We start from the raw sequence: 21,651 nt of genomic DNA, 5'->3' as shown, positions 1-21,651 counted from the left end.
GACAAACTGCTGCTTTGTCCTTTTACGTGCTGTCCTTAGGAGTAGTCTTGGAGCAAAGTTGGTCTTATTCACAGCTTCTGTTTCAAACTTAATAAAGCTTCATATGCTTTCAAGTTTGTCCATGTTTATCAGATCAGATGGTCAGTCTAATAAAAGATGCAAACACTTTTCATTCATTTCATTTCATTCTATTCACCACAGAGCAAACACGTATATCTAATCTGTATCTGCCCTCTTTTAGTTTAAAGCCATTACCTCCTATTGCAACAGGCGCTGCTAAAAATATCTCTCCATCTTTCTTACAAGCCCCCTTAATTACTGAAACGCCACAATAAAGTTTCCCCAAAGCCTTCTCTTCTCCAGGCTGAACACTCCCAAGTCTCTCAGCTTGTCCCCATAGGAGAGGTGCTCCAGCCCACTGATCATCTTTTGTGGCCTCCTCTGGACCTACTCCAACAGGTCCATGTCCTTCCTGTGCTGAGGACTCCAGAGCTGGATGCAGTACTCCTGGTGAGGTCTCACCAGAGCGGAGTAGAGGGGCACAATCACCTCCCTCGACCTTTTGGCCACGCTTCTTTTGATGCAGCCCAGGACGGAGTTGGCCTTCTGGGCTGTGAGTGCACATTGTTGGCTCATGTCCAGCTTTTCATCCACCAACACCCTCAAGCCCTTTTTTGGCAGGGCTGATCTTGCTCCCTTCATCCCCCGGTTGCCCCGACCCAGGTGCAGGACCTTGCAATTGGCCTTGTTGAACCTCATGAGGTTCACATGGACCCACTTCTCGAGCTAGTTGACTGCAGTAGCGGGAGAAACGAGGTTCAAACATCAGAAGCTCCCTTCCAGTCTTCTCTTCTGTATTTATCACCTCCCCTGATCAATGCCAAGCACTCAGCTGGAGTACGCAGTGTTTAATCTTCCTTTACTCCTTTTCCTAGGGGAAATATTGCAAATGCTAGAAATGAAGTAGAGTAAATGTCTGATCTGTTTGTCACCACGAATGATTACAAGGTGCTGTAGTCTGGAATATGATCTATTCTATTTCTATACATGCACATACATAAGCTCATATGTGTGTGTATGTGCCTCGTGCTAATACAGCCGCGTGGGCCTCAGACTACTCCGTGAGCTTACACCTTCCAAGTTGCTTTTTTTTAAGGACATGGTGCCACGTGCCTGGAGCTAGAGGACAGAAGTCGTCACGCTGAGGGTATGGCTCGTGCGTGGGGAAGGGGTTATGGGTGCACAGTCAGTTCGCCTGTCGCAGCAGATAAGCAGGCATGTAAATCTGTCCCTGTGACACAGCTCCTTGCTTGTTTATTTGTCTCGCAGCGACAGTCCTGTCTTCTCTCAGTGAACACTCGGTGTGTGAGTGTATGCGTAGGTGTGCACCTGTGCCTTGCCAAAATGGTCTTGTGTCTCAAGCCACCAGGACAGGGTATGTATGTGCCTGTCAAGGGGGTATGTGCCCATTCAGGAACAACAGTCAGATGTATTTTTGGCTGGCGTGTGTTCTGTCAGACTCCAAGTGCGCCTGCCCACGTCCCTCAGGCCAGCGGGTGGATGTTTGTGTCTCATGACCCGTGTGTGCTGGAGGAGCTTGTGTGCCTGTCCTTCTCCCACTGTTACATACCACGGGGTACTCCGAGTGTACCCAGGCACGTATCAGGCTACTCTACCTGTGCCATTCTCTGTGTGTCTGACAGTGACAGCCCAAAATGCCTCAGAGCAACATCTGTCTTGCAGAGACAGCAGCCTGTGTTCCTCGACTCAGTGTCTGTCTGTCTGTCTAGCAACGACACAGGACTCTGTGTGTGTCTCACAGTGACACAGACCCTGTACCCAAAACCAGCACCTGGGTCCGTCTCGTTGTGTCCCTGTCACACACACCTCCGCGCTGCTCGTGCGTCTCCCAGTGACAGTCACGCACCTCAGGACAGCATGTGTCCGTATGTCCCCGTGACATGGCCCCACAGGCCTCAGACTGTTGTGACAGCTGCACGTCTTGTACCCGTGTGTGGTGTCTCTCTGTCACATTGCCACATGCCTCAGACCCCTGACAGTGACACAGCCACACGACTCACACCCTCACATGAGTGTGCCTCGCGGTGATGCAGACCCGTGTGACCCAGCCTAACCTCTGTCCGTCTGTCTGTCCGCCTGTACCACAGGCCGGGCTGCCTCAGACAAGCGGGTGACACAGGCCCATGTCCCTCCGAGCTGCCCCTGTCACGCGTGTGTGCCTCAGGACTGTGTGTCTCACAGTGTCACAGCCCCCCGGCCTCAGGGGTCAGGGTGTGCGAGTGTGAGGAGACTGTATGTGTGTGTGGAGACTCTGTGTGTGTGTGTGTGTGTGTGTAGACTGTGAGCATGTGTGAGGAGACTGGGTGCCTGTGGAAATTCTGTGTGTGTGTGTGAAGAGACTGTGGGGGTGTCTGTGGAGACTGTGGGTGTCTGTGGGGACTGCAGGTGTGTGTGAGAAGACTGGGTGTGTGAGGAGACTGTGCATGTGTGTGTGTAAACTGTGGGGGTGTGCATGGAGACTGTGGGTGTCTGTGGGGACTCTGTGTGTGTGTGGAGACTGTGGGTGTGTGTGAGGAGTCTGGGTGCCTCTGGAGACCCTGTGTGTGTGTATGTGTGTGTGTGTGTAGACTCTGGGTGTTTGTAGAAACTGTGCGTTTGTGAGGAGACTGGGTGCCTGTGGAAATTCTGTGTGTGTGTGAAGAGACTACAGGGGAGCGTATGGAGGCTGTGGGTGCCTGTGGAGACTGTGTGTGTGTGTGTGTGTGAGGAGACTGTGGGTGCGTGTGAGGAGACTGGGTGCCTGTGGAAATTCTGTGTGTGTGTGAAGAGACTACAGGGGAGCGTATGGAGGCTGTGGGTGCCTGTGGAGACTCTGTGTGTGTGTGTGTGTGTGTGAGGAGACTGTGGGTGCGTGAGGAGACTAGGTGCCTGAGGAGACTGTGTGTATGGAAACTGCGGAGGAGCGTGTGGAGACCGTGGGTGTCTGTGAAGAGACTCGGGGGGGTGTCTGTGGAGACAGTGGGTGTGTGCGAAGAAACCGCTGCTCTCTGTGGGGACTGTGGGTGTGTGAGCCCGACCGGCTGCGGTGGCCTCCGGGCCCGCACGTCAGCGCGCCGCGCGGGGCGGGCGGGCGGAGGCGCCGTTAAAGGCCGGCGGCGGCGGCGCGGCGCGGGCAGCACGCAGGGGTTGGGCTCGGCGCCGGTGGGGGAGCGAGGCGCAGCGAGGCGGCGGCGGCGGCTCCAGCCACAGCCACCCTCCCACCCACCATGTCGGGCACCCGGGCGTCCAACGACCGCAGCAGCCACCCCGCCGGCGGCGGGCTGAAGCGGGCGCGCAGCGAGCCGGGCGGTAACAAAGTGACGGTGGTGCTGGGGGCGCAGTGGGGGGACGAAGGCAAGGGCAAGGTGGTCGACCTGCTGGCCACCGAGTCGGACATTGTGTGCCGGTGCCAGGTGGGTGCTGGGCCGGGCCGGGCCGGCTCCGGCTGGCGCTCCCCGCTTTCTTCCCCGCTCCCTTCAGCCCGGCGCCCTCCTTCCCTTGCGGGTCCCCGCTTTCTCCCCCTTGCTGGTCTCCCTTTTCTCCCCGTCTTCCCCCAGCCCTGTTTCCCTCCGCCTGCCTGCCTTGATCTTTTCCCGCTTCTCGCGGTTTTCTTCCTCCCCTCCCCGCTCGCTCTCTCCGGCAGAGAGCGGTGGGTCGCGAATGCGCCCCGGTGGGCAGGCATGTGCCCTTCTCCCCCCCCCCACCCCAACCCTCCCCGGCAGCGCCTCGAAATGCCACTCGGAAAGAAAAAGCCCTGATCTATAAATATAAATAGCTGACCCTTCACGATAAGCGACATAGGATCCCGAGGTGCCGGCGGGGGGGACGGGGCCCGTCTGCCTGAGGCGGGGCGGGCAGGGCAAGCGCTGCCCGGGGAGGGTGGCTGGGCCCGGCCGAAGGGCCGTGCTCCGGGCCCTTCCCCGGCGCTGGGTTGTTTGGGAAGCAAAGCCCCAGGTCCCGGCCAGGGGTTTGTTGTTCGCAGAGGGCTATAACGCTGCTTGTTGAGGGGGTTGGTGTCTCCGGGCTTGGTGCCCCTCCGGTGGAGGGCGGCGGGGGGAGGAAAAAATAATGTTACGAGCCGGCATGAAGACCAGCTGGTGATGATGAGACTTCAGGAGTTTCCCTAAGTTTTACTGCAGGGGGCTTTTTGGATAGGCAGGTTGTGTTCCCCGCAAAGCGCCTGGAAGTTTGTTCTAAAAATATTTTTTAAATGGAGCGTGAGTAAAATGGAAAAAAAAACCCAACCAAACAAGTTACGTAAAAGTACAAGATTTAAACAGCTTGATGAAAACAAGGAATGTCTTACGTGGCTTTGCTTATATGCATTTTTGAATATAATACAAGGATGCTTAAAATGATCTATTTGCCTAGTATAAACCCAATTAGGCACAAAGGTGATCCCAAATGATAGTAATATCTTTTAAAAGAACTGTTTTCAAGCATTAATTATGAACATATTAGACCAATACAGCTAGTAATTTGTTCAGTTGTCCTGATAAACTATGTGACCACATTAAGAAGTAGTCAGCTTAGTCCAGCTCACTCGGTATGTACCATGAAATTTATTCTGCTTTTAAATGCATGATAGCTACTGAAAAGGTACAGATATCCTTGAATCTGAGATGGTAAATCCAAGGACGTTTGTATAATTAAGTATATTATGTAAATAAATGTTGTCATGTGAGTTAAATATTTAGAAGGTGGAGGAAGTATTTTCAACTGGGACATTAAACTCCCAAGATCTTGAATCACCTTGGGGAGAAGTTTCTGTGGAAAAGTTAGCTAATGAATATGTATTACCAGGACTATAGCTCCTTTCCTATCTTTAGTCCCCCTCCCTCCCCCTCTCCCTCCGGTAACCTGTTTCTAGGAATTTAAACACAGGTCTCATAATTGCTTTGGTGAGAAAACAAAATTTGAAAGTTTTAGCTGAGGAGAAGAAGCATTTCATATAGGCCACAGTCAAACAGTGCTTCCTCATGGGTTTACTATTGCAAGAAGTCATATTGGTTCTTCTTAGACCTGCTTTTGAAGGATACCCTGAGACTGCTTTCAAGCTGGATTTGCTGTCCATCCACAGAACTGGGTGCAAGGATGGCCACCAGGTGCAGCCTTAGAATACCCTTTGAAGGATACAGGACTGCAAGCGTGAGCGTGCCGGAAGGGTTAGTGTGTTAACAATAGGCTAGATGGCTTAGATGATTTAATATGCCTCTGGGCACATCTAGATCATCTTTCTGTAGCCTGGTGATGAGACCGGGATGCATGGAATGGAAGGGAGGTGGATCTAGAGGAGCTCTGGGCTCTCTTCAGAATAGTGTTCACTGATACATGTGTGCGCTCAGTGGGTATGAGACTACAACGGGATTAGGAATGCACCGATTTAAGGGAAGTGTCTTCAGGATTAGAGTTTAGGGAAGAAGGTAAAACATTGTGTAAAGTGAGGAAAATATGAGTAGTGATTTACTTTTGGGTAGAAAAAGGATACAACTTAAGTGAAAACTCATTTTAAGAAATATTTAAGTGGTTTTTTTGCAAATCGGGAATTTGAGGATGCTTTTTAAAAAGAGGCCATTTTAATAGCTTAATGTTTTGTACTTTCAAAGCCAATTATGCAAGTAGGTAATAGTGTATGATTTTTTTCCTCTCAGAACTCATACAGGACTCTTTACTAAAAATATGTGCATGTGTGTACGCATGTGAACAGTACTAACTAGAGTTCTCTCAGTGTGATAATGGTAGGTGATTAACTTGTAGGCCTAACCAGTGTGAGAGGATCTTTATTAATGACATGTTAATGACTCCATAAAAAAACTCAGCATTTGGACCAGAATCTTGCTTGCATTACATTCCTCCTAGAAACTAAGGAAAATCTTTTAGTGTGATTTCAGTTGTCCACTAGAATAGATGGCTTAAACAAGAAACACTGAAAGTCTCCCTTATTAGAGACTTTAGAGAAAATGTCAGAAAAAGTTCCATCAGGATTTTTCCTGATAACCTGTCCCCTCTGTTTTCTGAGACATTGATGGAAACAGTGTTCAGTAGCTTGTTTTAGTCCCCAGTGAAATGAAAGTAGGGGAAGGTAGCAAATGAATGACCAAAAGGGGGATGTTTATGTCTTTTAAACCAATACCTCAACTAGATTAATTCTTTATCACAGTAGGATACTCTTTGATCTAACATTTTTTAAAGCTGCTTCCCCCTCCCCTTCTGTGTAGAATTTTAAATTCAGGGTCAAATTTGATGAACTTTCTCAAAATACTGGTTCCCTACTACTTCTGTGGAAGGAAATAATTTTCGTTGAACATTTCTCAAGTATTTTTAGCATGTTGATTTCATGAGGAAAAATCTGTGACAGCTAGACTCCTGCAGAGGAAATGAAATGGTATTTCCTGAGATGCTGGAAAGAAAAGCAAGCAGGCAAATGGGAATAGGGAATCCTTTACAGGAATAAGGGAAGCTTCAAAATATGTTAAATAAAGAAAATTCTGCATTAAAAATCTGGCCTCTTTAATTTTCCTGAGTTTTCAGGATTTAATTTCACAAGAGTCTCCATGTGTTGATCACGTTGTTTCTGTTTTTCTCAGAACCTGGATTATACACATACAAACAAATTATGGAATATACCATAATTCACTTAATTTTTCGCATTAGTGACACTGAAATACGTGACGTAATTTAAATATGAAATCTTAGTTCACCTTCAGTAATTGATTGTTTCACCTGTATACTTGAAGCATTCTTTGTGAAAGAGGATGTTTCAATATGGGTAAAAGATCTCAGGATATTCTCGTAGATGATGCTCAACAAGAATTTGACAGGCTACCTTCCTTAAAATACCAGATATGCTGGCAGACATACCTATATAAACAAGCAGAAAAGGTATTTCTAAATAAATGAATAACAACAGGCAGTTTAGGGCTGCTAAAGAACCAGGTAGGTTTGTCTGTGTTCAGGTTATTAATGGAGATGATTTTTCCTCTAAATTGCTCTTTCAGCAAGCAAAGGCATTTGGAGGCAGAAGATAAAGGCTAATATGTTTTTTTCTTATTGTGGCCTACTGGGGTATAGAACTATCGCATTGTGTACTGCAATATTTTTAATCCCTGGTATATTTTCAGGGAAGGGTACGATCAAAGAGTTCAACTGCAAATGTTTCATTTTGATATCAGTTTCCTTTCAACACAGGTTTTGTGTGTTTGTTTAAAGCTTCTAGCTGATACTCTATCAGACACGAAGAGGGAAGTTCACTTTTACCTAGCCTCTTAGCATGTTGTCATAGAACGAGAAGTCTTAATGTAATCTTAAGTAATTTGGATGCATATAATTGTATTAATGAAGTGGGTTTTGGGCATTGTTCAAAACTTTGCTTCACATGGTGGCTTCTTCAGTGGCAGCTCTCATTCCAGCTGGACGTTTCTCATATCACCTCATACATTGTTGTGTGGCTGCCTTCAAAACTAGAGCTTGTGGCTGGTTTTACCAACCCAGGTTTTAATTAGATAATTTCTCAGACCTGGTTTGGAGCATGATCAAACAAAATAGTCAACTGTCACAGCTGCTGAGGTGATGTGCTTCCAGAGGCACCACTTAAACCAGCTCTGTTCCCAGAAAGTTGTATGTAGAACTGTAGTAACCTCAAGGTTAACTGAGGACAGCTGGTGGTCACACAGATCTGGCTCTTTCCTTAAGCTGAGACTGTGTAAGGTAGACATAATAATAACAACAACTTTTCACTCGATGTGTTTACTGTACAGTTCTTTATGGGTGTAAACGGAAAAGGAAATAGCATGCATTGGCATAAATGGCAGGATAAGTACCGTGCATCTTTGCCAATAATGGTAAATTATTTGTGAGACACTTTCCCTTTCATAGTACAGGGGTGTGCCAAGAATGTCTAGGAATTCCTGTTGTACTGGAGAGTAAACAATTCTGCCTTTCCTGGTGAAGTTTTCTTGTGCAATAAGTTGTTTTTCAACAAAACATCCAAAGCCTTGGAGGAAAATGCTCATAAATCATTTGATAAAAATTTTGAAGGGGAGGAAAGAGGCAAAGGTTTTCCAGCAGCTCAATGTGAAAGACACAAATGATGTTGCTTGTAAATTAGCAGAGTCCCTGTGATAATAAGCATTATCTGCAGTGGGTTTGATCTCAGTTACTGAACAGACTGATAGAACAGCTGCTGCACAAATGCATGTCCTTCCTTCACTTCATACTGAAACCGGTGACAATGATTCAGCAGCAGGGACTAGTTCAAGGCAGTTTTAAAGACTTTTTTCAAACCTTCGCTTGGCACTGCTGTTCCAGTGCTGGATGTGTCAGAACTGTGACACTTCTAGCATCTGGAAACAACCTGTCTGATGTTATCGGCATTCCCTTAAGAACTGGCATTGAAGAAACAAGGCTAAATTTTAAGAATGTGACTGCCATAACATGTTTAATAATAGCTTTTCTTAAGCTTCTCATATTAATGTACTTTTATTTTTCACTAAATATGCAGTCGCTTTTTAAAACACTTCCTCTATCCAAGTCAGTTTGCTTTCAAGTTAAGAATTGCTGTGGTTTTAAAAAGGGATCATCTGATCTTTTGAGATAGAAAAATTGTAGTTGATGTTAATACTGAAGAAAAGCTGAGGAGCTTGAAAAAGGTAACAGTGCAGTGAAGGTCTTTTGTGGTCAAGTCGTTTGGACCAAAGAGATTTACCCAAGTCATACACCAAGGACGTTGAATGTTTTCTTGATGTAATAAATGTTAACAAATAAGATTGAGAGGGGCTCATCGGTGAGAAAAGCTTAGCAATGTTTTGGCTTTGGGATACCATTGCAACATCAGAGAAAGGGTGAAGGGACATGCCCAACGCTTATGATACAATATACAGTGCAAATCACTGCTGCATATTATTGCCAGTAGTTTCCTTATTTCCTTGTTCTAGTGTTTTGATGAATGCAAAGTAAATACTATATATATTAGGATGGGTACTTTGAGGAATGCAAAGGAATATATAAGTGATGGAATAATAAAACCTAAACATGGCAGAAATGCCAGACGAAGTTTTTGTCACTGGTTTAGTTGCAAAACAGGGCGATTTCCTTTATTCCCCTGTTGTCCTGCTGACATGGTGGGACGAAGCAGTCACACATTGTCGTGACTGTCCCTATTGATCCTGGGCTGTTGGAACTGTTTGCAATGGGGATTAAATCAGGGCAGTTCTATGTGATGGTTATGTGGATTTACAGGGGCTTGTTGGCTACTGGTTTTTTCTGTGTGTATGTATCATGTGTTGCTCTCCTTTCAGTGAGATTTAACCCTGATATTTAGTATAATTTCTCCCTACAGGATAAAGTAGCATGTAAAGACTTTAATCTCCTAATGATTTAGTGCTTGATGATCTTCAGTGAAGAGATAGATGACCTTGGAATCGTGAGTGTTCAGTGACTGCAGGACTGTCGTTTTTGATTTCTCTAATGTTTGGGAAGGTTGATAATCCTGTTTGAATGTACATGTACATTCGTACAGGCATATTTCTAAGTAATTTTTTGCAAGATTCCTTGAAAAAAAACAAGTTTTAGTTTGATATTCAATGCAGGAGGGGGCTTATTAAGTGTGAGTGGTTTCCTTAGCTACAATACAGAAGTCCACCCCTTCAAAATTGAAACATTTTTTGGTAGCAATCCATCACTTACAAGGTATTTTATCCAAATTCTACTTTTCATTTTGCTTAAATGTACTTACACGCTACACTATCATTTTAGGCTTTAGAGCAACATGGTAACATTGCTATTTTAAACTGGCCTCTCCTTTGGGCATCAGTGAGATCATCTCAGGACCACCAGGATTATAAATACTGTATGAGAAGGTCAGGTTTAAAGTTTCCAAATCACCATAAGAAAGCAAGCTTAATTTTCAATCCCCTTTATAAAGCCTGATAAATTTATTATCCTCTACAAGCATCAAAAGAAAGCAACTGAAAATTAAGCTGAAATGACATCTGTTCTGTTTGATTCCCTGTTGTAACTCACTAGCTGTTGTTAACTTGTTTACACATATAAGAAAACTTATGTTCATATCCTTGGATCGTATTACTTCCCACAGGGATGTGACTATGCTTCTTCAGAAGAGAGGACTAAAGATGAGCAGACAGGTCGAGGTTTTTCATGTTTGATTTCCTTTATGTTAGGACTTTGCTAACATTAGTCAGAATGCTTTTTCCACTGTAGCATTTTCTACCAATATACCTTGAATTCGTTACTTTCTTTCCATCTTCTACTGAAGTTAAGCATGTGTTTTGTTGTAGTGATCTGTCACAGTAGATCATTTTTAAGTGGTTTGACAAAACTTTAAATTCGGTTTGAAAGAAAATAACTAGAGAACATAAGTTTGAGAGAAGACAACACTGACTGCTGTTTAAATCCTGAGTCGAATTAGACCTGGCTTTTCAAGTTGCATTTTTCAGATACTTAGGAAGACCAAGGTATCCATATAAGTTAAGGTTGCTTTTCTTTTGCAGTAAAGGAAAAATAGTGCATTTATTGCAAAATATGATATAAGCTTCAGGTTTTTATACTTGCACTATAAATAATTTTATATATTTCTTAAAAAGGTCAAAAGTTTTGCGCAGTTCTTCTCAGGAGTGTTTGTGTTTATAATCATACTAATTATCTCACTAGGCTTTAGAAGGTCTCCTTTCGTGGGAATTCATGAGATTTTGAAGAGATTGCTATTTTAATTGGAAAGGTGGGATCCTGTGGATTGTGGATTTTGTGGATAGATCCTGTGGATTCTATGAGACAGTGAGAAGAGACACAGCAGGGACACGCTTGAACAGATGGGGGAATCGGACATAGCAGTTCTGTGCAGAGTTGCTCTTCCTTGAAACCGTTATTGCAGACATTCTTTGGGAAGAAGAGCAAGGCAAACTAGATTTGGCTGGTGATGATGAATGTCAGGAGTTAAATACTTGCAACTTACTCCAGCTCTTTGTCACCACCATAGCTTTAAAAATCACTGCTCCCTCGGTTCTTCTGGTCTAAGTATGCTTCGCATTATTTCCTAACCCAGCTCTTTCCAAAGGCTTGGGTTTTAAAAAAGAAGTTATGATCCACTTTTTGGAACTGAGTTGGAGTGAGTTGGGGGTTATCAGGCGATAGTTTAACTGGAAAAAATAATAGCAAGAAAAAACTTTGAGTAAAGGAAACTGTAAGAAGCATCTATGGCAGCAACCTCCTGACTGGAATATACAGCACTTCCAGTCATATGACAACAGCTTTCACACACAGGGGATTTTGTGACACTGTGTCTAAGGGTGTGAGTGTTCAAAGCACTAAATGCGTTGTGTTTGTCTGTGTTGGATTTATTTATTTATTTTTAAACCAGTGATGTTCTAAACTCATTTGCAATAGTGTAAATTAGGAGAAATACCATGAAAGGTGTCCCATGGCAGGGGGGCTGGAACTCCATGATCTCTAAGATCCCTTCCAACCTGAACCATTCTATGATTCTATGAAAGGCAATGGGTTTATATCATTATAAAGTTCATGTCAAAGCCAGTTATGCTGCTAACACTTATAAGCTACATTTATTCAAGTTAGTTCCAAGCAGTTGCTAATGTAAGTTAGAAATAGCCATTGTTAATTAAATTGTAAAGAAAAAAGAAACAATTTACATAATGATGCTCCTTCTTTCTTATTCAGAATCACATATGAAATGCTATAAATGGAAGAAAGTGGCTCAATCCAGATAAGAAGTATGGTACAGTTTCACAGTATGATGAGAGGTATTTGGCCTGCCGATTTAGTTGAATTTCAGAAGATGTTTTGTTTCATCAGTGGATGGAATTAGCAGAGCTGGGAGACTTAGTGTGAAAAGAGATAGACAGGAATCATAGCATTTGTTTTCAGATGCAGACTGCCCAAACTGTTGGTTTGTAGCTGGTATTCCAATTCATAGATTATAAATTCATAGATTATAATGCCAGAGGGGATCATTTTGTAATCTTGTCTGAGGACCAAGGACACAGTATTCTAGTAGCAGTTGCACTACTGCCAAAAGGAGAGGTAATACAATCTCTCTACTCCTACTTGATATTCCCATTTATACACACGAGGTTTGCTTTAGGCATATCAGCCAGTACCGAAGCTGTGTTCAGACACCTCCATGTGCTTCCTAGCGTAGATATCTCCTGTCCAAAGTTTGGGCTACCTTTTTGGTTTTAATTCATTTATTCTAAACTTAGTCATGACAGTTTAGACACTTAGTGCATATACCAATTGGCTAAAGAACTCAAACTCCTGGTACACAGCTCAAAGGGTAGTTGTCAGCTGCAGATATTCAATAACGAGTTTCTATTTTTTCCCCATTGTATTGATTAACGTTGCTAACTGGAAGAGGGTGGGTTCCATCAGAAACATACCCGTTTTGTGTTCATCCTCTAGATACAGTTTGAAATTATCATCAGGTTTTAAGGCATTTTATATGTGCTGTGGTGATTTTTGGTATCAGTCTAGTTCGTTAATCAAAATATGTTTATGCATTGTGAGGAGCACTGAGCAAATGAAAGATGCGCTAACCAGTGGAAACCAGCAGAGCATCTGGAATCCACCATAAGCAGAATGCAGTCGCCTGCAAAAGAGCAGGCAGAAACTCATCTGAGCATCAGGACAGATTTCATTCCTGTTCAAACATGCATCTGACTGGGAGACTGGCTGACTGGGAGAAAAGAGTTCCTGCTGCAGGTACTCAACAGCCTCACTGCTGCTCTAAGTAGAAATTCTGTTTCTGCCTTGGGATGTTATGACTACAGAGGATAAAGCGATGATTTTAAAAACAATACAGAACAAAACACCAGCCTTCAAATGGCTGAGCACTTTGGAAGGTGGATTTGTTTCTTCCTTTTTGTAAGTTCTGCTAAACAGATGAATACTATGTGTTCTCTTCTGGCAACCTGTTAATAATAATTATTAATTCCCTGAAAGATAGTGTTTGTACCAGCCTGCAGTTGTTAACGCTGGTAAGGTGTAATAGCTTCTCAGTTTAGTGTATTGACGCAGTTCTTGTTTGTGTACTATGGAATAATAATCAAAGTACATCACTTCAGTGCAAGAATCCAGTATCGCAAGTAGATCACCACATAAGAAGCTTGGAAATGTATTTTCTTTTTAAATAAATTGTTGTACTGAAAAAAAAGTGAGACTGTTTTATGAGGTAACTAAAATTCCTCTAGCTCCTTCTGGTACTGGGACAATATGTAACTTTACACTTTGATTATTAGAAGTCTGAAAATACAGATTAAAATCATCCAGAAAAAAAATCCAATTTTTATTTCAGTCCAACTTAAACATTCTTTAAGAACAAATTAAAAAAAAATGCCAAATGTTTCCTGTTGTTTAACTCTTGAAAACAACATATTGCAGTTCTTACTATTAACTTAAAGTCTGTTTTCCAATCCCGGAATGACAGGCATTTTAGGTTGTTGAATTTAAACCACGTTGCTGGTGGTCTGCTGGATATTAGAAAAAAGGAGGCATAGCTTGCAGCACCACAAGGTAATAGAGCATTCCTTAAGCAGAATACATTAAATTATACATGTTTAATGCTGTTAATAGAGCTTCAACTTCTAGCGCTTTCAAAGTTAATAAAAAGTGATTTGTTAAGCAATGTAGGTACTTTCAAAAGGCTGAATACTAATTTTTCCACTGCAGGCTATGAATGACATCAATGGAAGTTATTTTTTTCTTAGGTGCCTGATTTAAATGTGAAGAACTTCTAACGCCTACCAAATACTGTTAGAAACAAGCATTTCTCTGCTCTGAAACTTCAATATAGCTGATATGGAGAACAACAGCCATGGCTGCACAGTCAAAAAGTATTGCTGTATATTTAAGGGGTTTTATTACTATAGTAAGGTATCTGTTGTCTTTGTAAAAAAACATATACTGTAAAGTATATGTTGTCTTTGACATGCTTAATGTTTTCTAGTTCTTAAGTCCCACTTCGTTATTGCAGTTTGCTGTATTTGATAGCCCCGATCACCTGCACCTGGTAGAAATCCTGCATTTGGTACAGTTTTAATAGAGTCATTAGAGACTAAAGTGGTTTAACAGAAGAGACCCAAGTGCTACTGAAGATGTTGGAATCACTGCAGGAGCAGTAAGGAAAGCTTAAGGTTGAAGTGGATGCTAATGTTCGAGCCTTTTGGAGCTTCAGCAGCTCACTCCATGGTTCCTTCTTGGGAACAGAACTTGCCACACCAGAGTAGTTTAATGGGAATGCCCGGGCTTCCCAGATTTTGGAAGTGAACTCTTAATTGTTATTTCTGGTCATACCATCATTTTGCAATGCGGATGATGCCAAAGTGGCATTGGTGATTAATCTGTCGGAAGTTGTTGCCTTAATTTTTGCCTTTGTTAGAGAAGTTTTTGAAGAACCACAAAAGAAGGCAGATACCACCTCTAGAGACCTAGGAAAGTGCAAATGATGAAAGATAAATGAAATCCAGGTGAGATCAGTGGTGCACAGCAGAGACTTTGTGAGCTGGGTCTGGATATTAAACAGAAGCTCATTAAGCAGAGCTGCATTTGAAGCAAGAGCCAAACAGAGACACCAAAGGTCTCTTGATCCAAGTGGAGGCATCCTGAGGGTCTGTATAAAAATGCACTCAGAAGACACTTGTTTAGGAAATGCAGACCAACATAAACAGAGCACAAAAATGGTTCCAGAGCTGTCAGCACTAGTTTCAAATTTGAAAGTGCTGTTTTATAAGGTCTGTCACTGAATTCTTGATTTATATTATCTGTCCAGAGGGACTGAAAGTGGATTCAGGGATTTTGACAATTAAATGATGTATCAGATCTGATGTTTCTGTGCTGCAGCAGTTTTTTTATGAATGCCAGCTTTCACAGTTGACTGATTAATGTCCCTTTTTAAGCATTTTCTAAAGAAAGAGACACCATTTGTTTGGGTATCAGTTATTCAGGAAAGTTTCCAAAAGCGTAAACTGTCTTTCATAAACATCCTCATACTGGTATATCCTACCTTCTAAAATTTTAGGACACAAGAAAACTCTTCTGACTCTAATTTAGGAGTGCTGTTATCTCAGATTGTGAGTCCTCAAGCCTGATTGCATTTGTTCATAACTGTGTTGATTAAGAAAAGCAGAATATAACTATAGTATTAGTGACAACAAATACTTTTGAAGGAGCCTGGTTCCCTATTTTTCCAGGAAAAGCAAAAGTTGTTTTTAGCAGAGATTAAATCAGTGTTAAATTGAGTCCATTCTTTTAAAGTTTCCATCTTGGTGGTGTCTATAGGCAAGGAGAAAAGGAAAGCTTATTGTCTCAGAAGTTACTGGCCTCTTTCTCAAGCCTGATACAGCTATAATAAAATAAACTGATGTTTCAACCAGTGCAATCCGTTCAGTCTCAGACCTCTTAAATATCATGTAAAGGAGTCTCCGGCATGATTTATTAACCTGCTGGATAGTTCAGTACCTTTAACTAGATTCAGGTTCCTACAATTGGCTGCTTCTATGTGAGAAGCACCCTAAATACCCAAGATGGGTCTGTTTTCTTCAGGATTACCTGAACAAGTTATAACTCTGTATTAACGAGACACCTGAGAGTCCCTCCCAGCCCAAGGGTTACCTACCCAGCAGATTGCTAAATTGAATGAAATTTGTGTGTGCACCAGTTTTTCTGTTACAGCTCCTGCTCGGCTCTCCCTTAGCAGGTTTATCTGTTTAAACTTCATTGTTGAGCTCACATCTTCCAAAACATGAGAATTACTTTTGTCATGTTTATAGGCATATTTCTTAATGTTTTCCTCCATCCCACTGCTTAAAAAAAGCTTGATTTTTTTTTTAATTTTTTTTATATCCAGTAGCTTTTATTTTCTTATGTTGTGTTTCAGCGTACATCCACGTTTTGAAAGGAATGTCGCTTGCCATTTTCCTGTGTATTACATGCAAACAAATGGGCAAATGAGTTGTTTCCTCTTAATTAAAACTCTGGAAGAACATGTGTTGTATTATTATTTTTTATAAATGACTGTCCTTTCTCAGTGTTTTCATATGATGACTTCACTCATTCAGCCAACACTCTTCATTATTTGCAAATTACCCGTGACTGTCGTGGTTCTCCTTCCAGTAGATGCCCTCATTCTAGATACTTCTGCGTCATTCAGGTCTCATGTCAAATACCTGAAGATTTGTAATCATTTTGGGAAACGGAGGGCCCTGTAGCCCCACAGCAGACAAGTGGTCGGATTTCCCAACCCTATCAGTAGGAGAAAAAGTTACATCATGACAGAACAGCGATGAACATTAAGCCTGTCAAGAAAACCTTTACTTTTTAAAACTCTACTGTTTCTGTTTAAATCAACTTATGACCTTGATATACTCACCTCTTCAAGTTTTTGTGTTGTTCCGTTATTCTCTTTTAAAGCTATTTGCGAAAACTCAGTTTTTTGAGGACAATACCAGTTCCAATTTTCAGGTCTTGTAGATGGTTGTGTAAGGTACGAGCTGTAGCAAACTCCATAAAGTGCTAACTCCATCCATAAAGTGCAAACTCCATCCTGTGCTAACTGGGAAGATCATCCCTTGACAGGGAGATTCTGTGAAGCTGCAAAGACTACATACGCTCCCAGCTTTATACAGCCCTTCTCTGTTGAACAGCTGGAGAAGCAGCAGCTGTTGGTGGGTGGGTGGGAAGGAAGAGCTTCAAGAAGAAATACTGGGTGTTGTAGGCTTAGACCCAAAGAAATAACTGTGCACAGAAGGTGCCCAAAAGGCATGGGCTTGTGTAGGCACGTCAGAGATGGGACTCCATGGGTGGTAGTTCCATCCAGTTTTGTTCCCAGAAAGCTGCTTCTGGCTTCTACCACCGCTCCTGCAGTTGCTCTTGCTCTGCCCCATCCTGCCTTGACTCCATGGTGTCATTCTGCTTTGTAACTCTACAATCCTTCAGTCCCCTAATCTTCCTTTTTGAATCCTATTTTACAATATTACATCATCTCAAGAACCTCTAAGGTGGAGAAAGCAGTGACCTAAGAGACAAATGTGTAAACAAAATAAAAAAGAGATGATCTTATCAAATGAGCCGCTGAGAGTTTAGAGGGGTAGTATAAGACCATTAATCTTCTGATGTTTCTCTCTGTTGCAGGGTGGGAATAACGCAGGCCATACTGTGGTTGTTGATGGGAAAGAATATGATTTTCACCTGTTTCCTAGTGGCATCATTAACGCAAAGGCAATTTCTTTTATTGGTAAGAGAATTTTTGAATTTATGAAATAAAATAACATTACATGGTGGGTGGCTGCAACTGTATTTTGTAGTAGCAAACAAAGGAAAACATACAGGTGACTGCCAGTCAGATTTGCTTCATCTGCTTGACTTTATTTCACTGCTGCTTTAACATGGAGAGTTATTTTATGTTCAGTGTCACTTTAGTGTCTGCTACTAGAAAACTGAAAGTAAGAACCCCTTTTTCCATTGTGGTGTTCTTTCTTGTATTTATGGTGCAAGTTTGGATCCCACCCACCACTTGAACACTCCTTTTATACTTTCAGAAATACAAATGTACTTTGAGGACACAAAACCCAGCACTTAGGCTAAATAAATAATATTGTTTCTCTCTGGCATTTCTTTACTGACTTTCCAGAAATAGGCCCCAGGTTACAGGGCTCTGGAAGGTCATTATCCAGTCTCCTTTTTGTTTGTGTTATTAGCTGTTGAAAGTGATGTTTGTATTTCACTGTAAAGCTATTTGATGCAAATGGCATTGCAAAAAAAGTTTGCATTGCTTACTGGACATTAAACTCATATTTAAGTGATAGACAAATTTAAGTCTTATACTTGTCCAAAATCATGGTTCTTTCTGACAGAAGAGGCATATGTAGATTGTGTAAGAAATGAGTGTAAATTTTAGTGAGTCGTGGAACTGTAGTTGCAGTTTTGTTCCATTTGATAATTTCCAGATGATTGAAATGTATAAAATACATATTTTATTTTTTTCCCCTCTGCTAAATACAGTGCATTATTTTGTTTTCCGCTTTCCTCCCGTCAGTTAGTAAAGACTATAACTTAAGTTATCCTAAATTTAGGCTGAGACAAGCTCTTGCAGATATTTCTGCTCTTCCCAAGAAGGAAGGTGCAGCTGTTTTCAGCCCACTCCATCACTAATCCTCCACCTCTCGTCCATAATGCTCTGTATTCCTTGTGCCTTCTATATTGTAGCTCAGAAGCAGGGAGAAGGCATTGCTAATGTATCACAGCATCGTTTGAGCCAAGTTTAAAACAAATACATGAATATTGAAGAAAATCTAAGTACTTTCACACAGGCTGTGTGTCAGTGCTGTAAGGCCACAGACTTCTTTGAGCTTGTACCAGTGAACAATTGAGGCTGAAGTCGTGGTGGTGCAAAGTCCTACCACAAAGAAAGACAAGAATCTGCTTAGCTCAGCTGGCTTCGGGGCAGGCCCTGCATTCACAGCTGGAACAAGTAAGCTCTGTTGTTTCTGATTGTATCAGGCTTGTAGCTGCTTACGCAAAATGAGGATTTATCCAAAAAGTTTTCCAGATTGCTTTGTGAGAAACTTTAGTCTTATTTTTTAAATAAAATTTCAGACTGCAAGTGTTTACATACCTTTACATCCTAAGAATATTTTATTTCTTGCTTTAAAATAAATCGTTTATGTTCCCAAAGGTAATGGAGTGGTTATACATTTACCAGGCCTGTTTGAAGAAGCTGAAAAGAATGAAAAGAAAGGTTTGTATCAAGTAATATTTAACCTTTATATTGGCAGCCAGGTTGACCTTTTTTTTTTCCGCCTTTGTTTCTGACCATAAATATTCAGTGTAATAACATTCTGGATTTTGAATGAGGAAAGTAGTATTTAAAATGTTGAGTTGTGTTGTAATCTTCAGACAGATTTTCAAAAGCAATCTTTTTCATGGGTTTTCAGGGAGTTTTATGGCATTTAATAACACCTTAGGTAGAAAATAAAATCCTAAAGTGAGTGGCAAAGCTCCCTTTGACCTCAAACTGTGATGATTTAACTCAGAGTTTCTGTGTCCCCATTTCTGTGCCCAAGTGTAAACTCAATTGGTTCTTCTTTGAGCGAGGCTTTGGACCAGGTGACCTTCTAAGGTCTCTTGCATCTTAAATTCTTTTATGATTCTATATACATAAATTCTCTACTTCTGAGGCACAAATGGGCTTTAAGTGATTTATCGTATAGCAAGTTAAACTGGACTCTTTCCTTAAAATAAGAATTGCATGTAAGCCCCAGCATTCTGGCATTAAGAAGTGTCTTTGTCCCATACCAAAATGAGAAAGCTGAAAAAGTAAAAAATGAGGAAAGTTTGTTAACAAAAAACACTGCTGATATTTGATATTCACGTTGTATCCATTTTGTCTACAGTCTTAACAAGAAGCTATATAAACTAGAAGAAAGACATAGATAAACTAAAAGTAAATCTCCAAGTTTGACCAGTCAGCACAGCTGAAATCATACTTTTCTTTATATTTTCTGCCAGGCTTAAAAGATTGGGAGAAAAGACTGATTATATCAGATAGAGCACATATAGGTAAGTGATGATTGAAGCAGGGAAAAAACTCATAAATGAGTTTATGGTGCTAAACTACATTATTACTTCACCACGCAGTCATATATGTGATCTAGTACGGCTTCTTTGCATGTGTTGTATCTGAAACATAATAATGGAATATGTATCCACTAAAGTGCCATGTTTTCAAGTTTTCACAAAGTTTAAGCGGTACTAGCTCTGTTTTCACATGAGGAGGTCTGTGCACTATCAACGATAACAAGGGCACTTAGTCTTGAAATTATAGATATCTGGGATTTAAAGAAGAATGTTTTTCTCCTTTGGTCTCCCATCATGTCCATTTGACTTTCCATTGCAGTGTTTGATTTTCACCAGGCAGTAGATGGGCTCCAGGAAGTGCAACGTCAAGCACAAGAAGGAAAAAAGTAAGTCTTTTTAGCACTTCCATTAATCATTAATAATGATGCAAATTTGAAAAACTGGTGTAATTTTGGAAAACAGAAATGCAGTGTATCTCTAAAGAGCCTTCCTGATGTTACAAATTCTGTGACTCTGTTCTGTTCCTGCTTATGTTAGTGAACAAACTCTGAGGTATTACTGAAAAGACGGTATGAATTCTTGCATATTTCCATTTTCCAGTTCTCTGCAACATATAGAGACATTTTGAAATTCCTACCAAATCCTCAAAACTAATTTCCATTAAAATAACTTTTCCAATCCAATTTTGATATCAGTCTAGTGATGCTCTTTTGAATCAGTGAAGTATTGGCACGATTAGGTTCCATGCTTGTAAACATTTATTATATATTCACTTATACTTCATGGAGATATTAGTTTCTATTTTAATTTAAATCTTGCACTTTAGCACAGTATTTGAACTTTGTTATTCTAGTTTCTGAAAGAACAAAGGTTTATGTGAACACACTGTATTTTTCTCTCTGTTAGTCATCTATTAGTTTTTGATCCCATTGGATAATTTCAGCCAAACTTAACATACAAGTAGAGGTCTCAAAATTGCTGTATTTCTAAAATGCACACAACAGTAGGCATGTGGGTAGGGAAACAGTTTTATTTTCATCCTTATCAAGATAAAGGAAGAAAGAGGTTTTTTCAGTGAGGGTAGTGAAATACTGGAATGGGTTTCCCACGCTCAGGGGGTTTATAGATGCCCCGTCCCTGGAAACATTCAAGGTCAGGTTGGACGGAGCTCTCAGGAACCTGATCTAGTTGAGGATGTCCCTGCTCATTGCAGGGGGGTTGGACTAGATGACTTTTAAAGGTCCCTTTCAACCCAAACTATGATTCTATAGGAGGCAGCAAAAGTTCATAGGGACAGAAGTGGTATGAATAATGGCAAAGCCATAGGAAACCAGTTTGATTGCTCACAGAACTGTTTTTTATTTATGATTAGAGGCAGCGCTGGAACTGTGAAAATGTGAAAATAACGTTTGTTTCCTATTGGTTGTGCGAAGGGATGTAGTAGTACCACAGGATAGTATAGTTTCAACTAATCTTATCTCAGCTAGACCAAAGGCTTAATGTTTTACTGCATACCATGAATACTAGCAATATTTATGTAAATCCACTGAAGCATGAAAGTTGCTATATATTTGTTATTACTATAGAACTTTAGTCATTTTTCTAATGTCTTGGAACTCCTCCCGGTATATGGTATATTGAAGAGCTGTAATAAAATTACTTAGCATAAAGTGTATTTTTGCTTATCATGCTAAATTTATGCTAAAGAATATTATACATATACATGTTGGGGGGGGGGGTTCTTTTTAATTAGTATTGGCACAACAAAGAAGGGGATTGGACCAACATATTCTTCCAAAGCTGCACGAACAGGCCTTCGAATTTGTGACCTCCTTTCTGACTTTGATGAATTTTCTTCAAGGTACAACTATTTTAATTTCTAAATATTATTTTAAAAAGAGTGATACCTTTTCACTGACAGATTTGCTTTTAAGGAGATGTTTTTAAATATGTCTGAATTTTGTATATAAATTGTGTAGGAGGTGAAAG

The 21,651-nt window shown here is 41.2% G+C and overlaps 1 protein-coding gene across 1 annotated transcript in view; it reads left to right on the top strand.

Moving 5' to 3' along the window:
- The first annotated feature begins 3,197 nt into the window (after nt 1-3,197).
- The window catches only part of ADSS1 (adenylosuccinate synthase 1), a 31,419-nt gene continuing 12,965 nt past the window's right edge, over nt 3,198-21,651 (top strand). The window contains exons 1-6 of the mRNA XM_074149495.1: nt 3,198-3,473; nt 17,218-17,320; nt 18,761-18,823; nt 19,594-19,644; nt 19,982-20,048; nt 21,416-21,523. Coding sequence (XP_074005596.1) covers nt 3,288-3,473; nt 17,218-17,320; nt 18,761-18,823; nt 19,594-19,644; nt 19,982-20,048; nt 21,416-21,523 — 578 coding nt within the window. The 5' untranslated portion in view covers nt 3,198-3,287. The remainder of the gene's footprint in view (nt 3,474-17,217; nt 17,321-18,760; nt 18,824-19,593; nt 19,645-19,981; nt 20,049-21,415; nt 21,524-21,651) is intronic.

This window comes from Numenius arquata, chromosome 6, assembly GCF_964106895.1.
Source record: "Numenius arquata chromosome 6, bNumArq3.hap1.1, whole genome shotgun sequence".
Classification (NCBI taxonomy): Eukaryota; Metazoa; Chordata; class Aves; order Charadriiformes; family Scolopacidae; genus Numenius; species Numenius arquata.
Note: the sequence above shows the minus strand (reverse complement) of the source record. Positions and strands in the feature narration are given on the sequence as shown.